Source organism: Protopterus annectens, chromosome 6.part0 (assembly GCF_019279795.1).
Source record: "Protopterus annectens isolate FY-2018-M chromosome 6.part0, PAN1.0, whole genome shotgun sequence".
NCBI classification, from domain to species: domain Eukaryota; kingdom Metazoa; phylum Chordata; order Ceratodontiformes; family Protopteridae; genus Protopterus; species Protopterus annectens.
The window spans coordinates 267879445-267888790 of NC_056737.1; the positions used below are offsets into that span (position 1 = coordinate 267879445).

Consider the following 9346-nt stretch of genomic DNA (forward strand, 5'->3'; position numbering starts at 1 on the left):
ATATTGTCTATAACATTGAATGACTGAATAAACTTGAATCATTACAGAGAAGATTTACAAAAAGAATAAAATCATTGTCAAATTTATGTTATGATTAGAGATGTAAAAGTTTGGGTTTATTTACTATCCAGCATCATTATTTTAAGAGTTAATCACAGGAACATAGGCTCATATAATCATAGGAGATTACTAGTCTATCGACCCAGAGGTAATTTTAAGCCTAGCCATTTCAACCTAATGCAGTAACATAGACGTACTAGTCAGTACCCAAGACTGCATTTAGTGATGACTGCCCATGTTCAGGAGGGTTGTGGCCACTATCCCAGGAAAGAATTTACAGAGTCCCATCCACTTATCCAGGTTCCTTTTAAACAGTGTCATATTGGAGCTCTGTTTCACATGAATTGGTAGCCTATTCCAAAGATGTGGCAGTCACTGGGAGATAAATCTGTCCCTACAGCATGTCCTTTTTAAATTGCAGGCTATATTAAAGTCCCTGGAGTGGGTAATCCTAGACCCATTTGATTTACGGATATGCAGCAAGTTCATTAGGTTTGAGCCTTGGATTGTTCTGTAGGCCAGACATAAGTCTCCCCTAAGTCTATATGATGCAGAGTATAGTGACAGGGACTTTAGTTGGTCTGTATAAGCCACATGCTGGAGCCTCTTGATCTTCTTTGTTAAAACCCTCTGAGGGTTCTCTAATTGCTGTAGGTGCTTAGTACGGTACCTGCCGATTGGAGCGTTATACTCAATTATGGGCCAGATAAGTGCCAAGTATAGGGGAGTTATAACTTCTTTTGCTCTCAAGGTATCAGCCTTTACTAATCAAGTGTGCTACATGGAAGGCTTTCCTTACTATGGTAGACATGGTGGTTGAAGTTAAGGTCATAGTCAACCTGTGATCCCAGGCCCCTTACCACTTCATGGGTACTTAGGGTTCTGTTGTTGATTTGATAGTGTGAAGGAACATTGTGCTGAAGGGACTGATAATGCATTTCTTTGCATTCAGTTTGAGACCATGAGTAAGACACCATTCTTTGGTCTGGGTGAGACCCCTCCTGGAGTATAATGACATAATTTGGTGATTCAATGATTGCACCTAGTTTACAGTCGTCTGCAAACTTGGTCAGCCACAGCCCCTTAGTTTTGACCTGAACGTCTAAGAAGTATATATCAAACAGTAGGGGGACCAGCAATGACCTCTGTGGCACCCTGCTGGTAGCAGATCTGCTGGTTGATGTGGAGTCACCCACTTTGATAGTGTGTGTCTGGTTTGTGAGACAGTTGGCAAGCCATCTCACAAAGAAGGGGTTTATATTCAATTTGCTAAATTTATCAGTAATGCCTGAATGTGGGATTGTGTTGAAAGGCTTTGTCAAGTTGAGGTATGTGGTGTACACAGATTTGCCCTCATCAATTGCCTTGGTCATGCTTTTAAAGAAATCCTCAGATTTAACAGGCAGGATCTGCCTTCATAAAGCTAAACTGGGTAGGATCCAGGGTTTGGAGATCACCTATGTCTTTATTTATGAGGTCCATAATGATACATTCCATGGCCTTACAGATGAGGCTAGTCAAGCTTATGGGCCTGTAATTCCCCAGGTATGTTGCTAGGCCACCTTTGTGGAGGAGAACAACTGTAGCAGTTCAATATTCCGAAGGAACAAAGCCTGTGGTTAGGCTATGATTGAAAAGGATACTTAGTGGCGATGCTAGTTCATGTTTTAGCCTGCTTAGAAGACAGTCTGGGATGTCATTTGGTCCTGTAGAGGCTGTGTTTTTTGTCTTGGATGGGGCTTTGAGGACCTGGTCTTCAGATATGCATGGTGGGGTGGGTTGAGGGAGGGTTTGTTGTAAGTTAGGAGGGGATAAAGGAGTGAAATTTTCACCAAACTTATCCACTAACAGGTTCACTATCTCTGTGGGGTCAGAGTGTGTGTGATACCATTGGCCACTAGTTCTGCACATGCTTGGGTCCTACCCTTTAGATTATGTATGTAGCTATAACAAACCTTATGGGTATCCTTGGCAGTATTTGATAGGCTTCTCTCAATGGAGCTCTTGGAAGATTAGACAAGTTGTCTTGTTTGCCTGGTGAGGCTAAGGAGGGTGTTTTTCCATTGTTGGGGCCTTGCCTTTGTTTTCTTGGACAGCAACTTTTTGCATTTTTTGTAGAGTTTGTTGATGCTGGATGTCCACCATGGCAGCTTGTTTTTACTTGGGGCCTCTGGCTTTGATTCTTTCTGGTACATCCGAGTTTATAAACTTATGCAAGTGACTGTACAAGGCTTTAGTGTAAGCTTTGGCATAGTTACCACTTCCAGCTTGGGGTGGGGCTTGGAATGTATTTATGCCTTCACCTAGGAGGGTATAGTTTGTCTTGCTGAAGTTCTTTACTCTAGTTTCACTCTTTGTGAGTTCTGCTATCAGTGTCAGTTTGAAGGTGACTGATTTGTGGTCAGTTTTAACTAACGAGGGTCCAACAGTTGCATCAGTGCACCTGTTTGACACATTGATGAGGACCAAATCTAGAACATTTGCTCCTCTTGGTGGGGCATGGATAATTTGTTCCAGAGCATTTAAATTCACAAAATCAAGGAACTTTTGTGTTAGTGAGTTTGGGCTAGGCGAGGCTTCCCATTTGATGGTGGGATAATTTAAATCCCCCATAACCAGTGGGTTCAGCAAGATTTGGATTGTCTTCAGTTTGGTTAAGTAGGCTTTGTGGCTGTTGTGAGCCATGGAGGGGGATCTATAACTGCCTAAGACTTGAATGGGGTTCTTACCCATCATAACCTGGACCTAGAGCAACTCCATGGAGTTGTCCAGTCTAACTAGAAGGGAGGTGAATGTATCTCTAATATAGATTGAAACACCACCTTCTTTGGTTTTCACATTAATTTTGCAGACTAAAGGTGTGGAAGGCATTCTAGCCTTGCAGGGCCAGGGTACTCTCTGTGGCCTTAAACTAGGTTTCTGTGACTGCACAGACATCTACGTCTTCTAGTGATAGAAATGTTTCCAGGGAGTGCAGTTTTTGGTTTAAGCTCCTAGCATTTAGCAACATGACCCTTATTTTGTTCTGATTGGTTAATTTCATGTTGATAATTTTGTTTCTGAGACCTTACCTAAAAAGGCACTATGGGGGAGGCAAGAGCCTTTGCCAGCAGCTGAAAGCCTAGGTGTGCCAGATGCAAACCATCTCTGGCAAAGTAGCAAGATTTGTCAACCATGGCTTCCGAGACACCAAAAACAGAGCCAATTATTGAAATCAATCATTTTTTGTTTATACTATGGTATCATGCTAGGTGAGGGTAGTATGTTGCTCAAGGCTAGGAACATACTTGCCTGGGACGCATACTCAAGAGCTCAACCATGTCTCTCTTCATATAGACCAGTGAGGTACGTCTCAAGTGATTCACACCAACATGAGCTATGATAGAGTCATAACTTTGTAGCTGAGAGACCGGAGTGCATGCGTGATTTGATGAATCCTGGCACCGGACAGGCAGCTGACAATAACTTTCTCCTTATCCAACCTGGTAAGTAGGACATCCATGTGTCTCACTATTGAGTCTCCAATGACAAGAAAACTTGTTTTTTTGAGTGTTGTGCCTTATGGGCTTGGTCGGTGAGACACTGGTGTTGCTATGTGTCATGAGTGCTGTGGGGACTGTGTTAGCTGTAGCAGTCTTGTGCTTTGGAGGTCTCTGGTGTTTCTTATTTGCAATGGTGATGGACAGGTTGATAGACGAGATCAGACAGGAGTCCCCATGGACTGTGATGTTTGCAGATGACATTGTGATATGTAGTGAGAGTAGGGAACAGGTGGAGGAGACCCTGGAGAGATGGAGATATGCTCTAGAGAGAAGAGGAATGAAGGTCAGCAGGACTAAGACAGAATATATGTGTGTGAATGAGAGGGAGGATAGAGGAATGGTGAGGATGCAAGGAGCAGAGGTGGCGAAGGTGAATGAGTTTAAATATTTGGGGTCAATAGTTCAGGGTAACGGTGAGTGTGGAAGAGAGGTGAAGAAGAGAGTACAGGCAGGATGGAGTGGGTGAAGAAGAGTGTCAGGAGTGATTTGTGACAGACGAGTACCTGTAAGAGTGAAAGGGAAGGTCTACAAGAGGGTAGTGAGACCAGCTATGTTATATGGGTTGGAGAGTGGCATTGACAAAAAGGCAGGTGTTTGAGCTGGATGTGGCAGAGTTAAAGGTGTTAAGATTTGCACTGGGTGTGACGAGGGTGGACAGGATTAGGAATAAGTATATTAGAGGGTCAGCCCAGATTGGAAGATTTGGAGACAAAGCCAGAGAGGCAAGATTACGTTGGTTTGGACATGTACTGAGAAGAGATGCGGAGTATATTGGGAAAAAGATGCTATGGATGAAGCTACCAGAGGCCTAAGATAAGGTTTATGGATGTGGTGAGAGAGGACATGCAGGTGGTTGGTGTGACAGAGCAAGATGCAGAGGACAGGAAGAAATGGAAACAGATGATCCGCTGTGGTGACCCCTAACGGGAACAGCCGAAAGAAGATGATGATGGTGTTTTGGTACTTTTCTCGAGAGAACCTCTCATGGCTTATAATGCATTAGGTAATGGCATTCTGCTATCTGCTATGGATTTAGACATTAATGATTGTTCTAGTACCCATAAATGTTTAAATTGTAAATATAAAATCACAAGTTATAGAATAAGAATCAGGGAATCATATATCACACAAAAAATTCCAGTTCTTTGGAACACACTACCATTTTGAATATGTAAGTCAGCTTAAGTTAACAGTTTTTAAAACAAACCATGATATATATGTGGAAGACTGACTATATGAAGTAAGGCTGAAGGAATGTCTTTCAGTGATTGCAGGGATACTGGTCGGGATGCAGTATTTTGAAAGTAGACTGTTAACTTATGAAATAAGTATAAGGACTTGGCAGGTGAGCAATAACAGTCATGGAGCTGTGGGATAAAAGGCAGAGGAAAACTATTTTACTGCATATTGTAGTGATGTACGAACTGTAAAGGTATCTGACAGTAAGACAGCACAGTACAGATGTTAGTTAACTATGATTATGAGACACTTTGTATCAAGGGAAAATAAGGCTATATTTGGGAAAAGGGTCTTTCTCCCAACTTTAGAATATGGGTTTCCACTTGTTATTACAGTTACTAATGTTAAGAAATCACAGATAACCAAGAAAATGTCTGTCAGATTTAGTCAGCACACTCCCAAAACTGATCACCTTTGCACCATTTGCAAAATATGGGCTAGCCCCAGTTAACTCGGTGACCACCTAGTATGCTGAATCATGCAAGTGAAAGGATAGTGCTCATTTTAGACTTGAAACCAAGACCTTCAGTATACTGTACTGGTGTCACTACCAGTAGATTAGCAAAAACCTCTGGACCAGAGCACTCTTGCATTTGGACTCTTACGAGCTGGATTACTTCCTCAGTTTGGTCCATAAGCATTACTTAAAAATTATTCTACAGATAGTCAGAGCTTCATCATCTCTTCTCCCCTACCACTCCACATTAGTCCTTGTTTTGTAGAAGTTTTGTAAAATTTGTAGCAGTGAATTTTCCATAACAAACATACATTCCATTGTATAAACAGATGAAGAGAGCATTGGATAAAAATTTCCTTAAACTGTACCCCACTGGTAATCTTTCTCATGTAGACTCTACTATGCATCACTCCACATTGTTCTCCTTTAGTGGCCTATTTGTCTATCTCCATAATAAAAGTGAGGCAGTATTACAGCACAATTGCTTGACAATATAATGTTCTAGGGCAGCTTATTGAAATGCATACTTTTGCTATAATTAGTAATGACATCATTGGTGTTTTATTGCTTTGCATTCCCATTCTCCAACACAAAAAGTAGAAAAGTAATGAATTCATTTTGTAATAAATTAATGCACTTCTGTTTGCCATCAACATTAGTTGTGGTTTTAGCCTACCTTTATTCACACAGTGTTAAACTTACTACTTTGTGGGCATAGCTAGAATTTTTGGAGTTGTATACCATCTATCAAAATGTAGGCCAGTCTCTCCAAATGTATCTCCCACCACCATTCCAACCCAGATATTTTATTTTTTCCTGTTTTTCTTGACAGCAGGCCTTTCCAATACTAAAACAAACTACTAAAATGACAGGCTTAACAAAAAAAAATTAGACGGGCCACCATTAATGAAATTTACAGCTTAATAAAAGAGCTCTGCTCCATAAGACAGAAGGATGGAACCATTATGATGATCCTATGACCCAGATAATGACCCAAGTCACAGTAGTGGCTTTGGTGCTGTAACAATCAGCTAGGAGGGAGGAGAGAGTAGAATATGTTGACAAGGCAGGAAAGAGTGGCAGTCTGGTCTAACAACAGTGGATCCTACTGAGAATAGTTAAATGACATTCAAGCTTAAACTAGGGGCATACTCTTGGTACTGAGAAGTTGCTTTAGCAGTAGTCCTCTGGGAGATTGGGGTTTCCTGGGAAGGCATGTATAGAAATGTGCATGTCCTGGCACTAGAAGGAGGGCACTGCTCGGACGTCATGTCAATAAGCTTGTACACCAGCTGCCATGGAAGGAAGAGGGGGAGCTCATCTACAATCCCCTGATGACTTCCTTGATGATGACCTTTTTTGGTCAGCTCTAACCCTGGTAAAGAGGAAATGAATGGACCAAAATGGACATGAGATGATTATGGTTTCCAGGTAAAGGGGGGCAAACAGAAGATAAGAAATAAAATAAAAAAAAAAACATAATAAGTGTGCAGCTGTTTTTTTTTTTTTATTTAAATTTAAGCGCACCTTATTGCATGAAGTAAATAAATAATTTAAAATTAATGCACTAATTCTTATCATGTTACACATGATATAGAGTTGAGACAGTTGTTGAAGATCGGGAAGGTGAAGCCCCACTAAAGTGCCAGCCTTAAGACACAAAGATGTCTTCTGTCCCTTTCTGGTCACTAGTTAGGTAAATGTTAAGAAGTCGCAGGGGCCTTCTACAGGAACAGTGGAGATGTTCACAGTAGTCAAGTAGTTTTCCTGTAGCATTGAAAACAGGACAATGTAAACTACCTCAAGGGAGCATGTAGAAAAATGAAACATAAGTGCATAAAATAAATAAAATTTTAGCTTAAAACTGGCTGTGAGAAGGATGACAGTAGGCAGAGGTCAAACAGAAGACAATAAAATTTTAAAAAAAGGCATAGTAACTATGCCTGAGATTTTCTTCTTTTGTAATTCCATTGCACCTTACTGAACAAAACAAATAAATAATTCTAAGCACCGTACCTAATGGCGTTACAAAGGTAAGCATCTAACCTGTTTCCCCAGGTCATGTTGCAAGTGACAGATCACCGAGCGGTACATGAGTCAGTAGTGTTAATGGCTGGATTGTTAAGGCAAACCTCTTAGTATCACCTTCTACAGCAGACATAATAAAGCAGCAGGAAAACTATAAGATGTTTTGTATTGTAAAAAGGTGTGCTCAAACTACAGAAGGATGATGAATAAGTTTTCACAGGTTCAGCAGCACTTACCTTTTGGTTTAAAGGGAAGGTGCGAGTATTTTTTCCAGGTTTCAGTTTATCAATATCAAACATAACAGTGGACAGATGATCACTAGGGAGAAGAGTATCCTTGTCATAAAGACTCAGTTCCAACACATTCTAAACAGAAAATTGAAAAAAAAAGTTTGTACCATTGAAAAATGATAATATGTTATTTTTGTTTAATTGTTAAAATTAGTATTCATCAACAAGTGAACTTACTTGAGGCAAACACTTCGAACTTTAACCAATGTATCCTGAAAGAGTATGTAACTTATGGACAGTAAGCTCCCAAAAACTATGATAGCCTACTGACTTCACAAAATTCTAATAAACTGTATAATGCAAAGCAGATCAATTTGTGTTTCAATACAAGATTATTTGCTAATGAAAACTATCCCTTATGATTGGTTATTAGCTGCACCCTAGAACTGTGCATAGTGCATGGGGAAGTTAAAGTACTAGCAGCCTGACAACCAAATTCAGAAAATTCTGCCTTGTTGTAAAAAATGAATTTGCATGATAGGCAACCATGCACAGGGTGTAGGCAATTCGGAAAAACAAGCTGCACTTTGTATTCATGGCAAGCAGCACGGTCTAGTGTGGTATATAGTAAGGGCCATATAAGATCATGATAATGAGTTTGTTTGTGTCTTTCGGCTTTTCCCAGTTAGGGATCGCCACAGCAGAACTCCGGTCCACTAATGATTGGCAGTAGATTTTTACATGCTGGCTTGCCGGGCCTAACACACAACCTTCAATGAAGGAACGCCCATTCACGCATGTCGCCATACAGAAGACGCTCTAACTGAGAATCGAACGGGCAACGTCTAACTGTGAGGTGACAACACTACCACAGCACCACCACCACAGTAAGATCATGATAATGAGTAATATCATTAAAATAAGTGTCTCAGTGTACAATAATAAGGCAAAACAAAGTGGTGGAGCAATTCAGAAACACAACAGAGCTGCACCCACTATATATTTGAACCCAGCCAAATGCTCATGTTCAGAGTGAGTGAATCTGCTGCAGCATTGGTAAATGTATAGCTGTAAGATGTTCTTACTGCAACTACTATGCCCGATGGTGTGTAACATCATCCCCGGAGGAGTACAGTCATCTGACCAAGATTAACATTTCTTGAACTTTCATGACATTGACAATGACACTGTGGACTGGTACTGTGTTTATAGGGATACCATTCAAAAATAGTGGGCATGTGTTAACCTCACCTGCAGCCCCAAGGAAGTCATGGAATACCTTTCCCAATGATATATGTGGCATCACATAGATTAGCCACAGGAGCCTTTCAGTGATCTTCTGGGAACACAGTGGGTGCATTCCAGGCATCTGTCTTAAGAATACTCCATCAGTTTCTCAATGTTATGCTTCATAATGTGAGGGAGCATATGTGGTCCCCATATATGACAGAGGAGAAATCAACATTATTTTGTTCATGTTTCTCTCCATTTATTTTACCATTACATGGAGTAGCACGATGATTTTCAACCATCCTACCTGACCCCACAGGTAGCAATGTTAGTACCACCATGGCCACCAACAGAATCACTTAGCACACTTGGGTCCTAGCCTGCCACAACTGCAACACCACCTTCCCTACTTGAACCACCAACTTCAGGTAGTCCTGCACCAGATGCTGGTACAGATGTAGCCACCAGTAGCAATGCCAGTGGACATACCTTTGTTAACTATCATCAGCTGACAGACATTGTGGAAGAGATTATTTATTGGAGGCTGGATGCCCAAATTT

The 9346-nt window shown here is 40.9% G+C and overlaps 1 protein-coding gene across 1 annotated transcript in view; it reads right to left on the reverse strand.

Annotated features, from left to right (window-relative positions):
• The window catches only part of LOC122804254 (cytosolic phospholipase A2 zeta-like), a 1019603-nt gene that overhangs the window by 899527 nt on the left and 110730 nt on the right, over nucleotides 1-9346 (reverse strand). The window contains exon 4 of the mRNA XM_044074015.1: nucleotides 7563-7691. Within this exon, the coding sequence (XP_043929950.1) occupies nucleotides 7563-7691 (129 nt within the window). The remainder of the gene's footprint in view (nucleotides 1-7562; nucleotides 7692-9346) is intronic.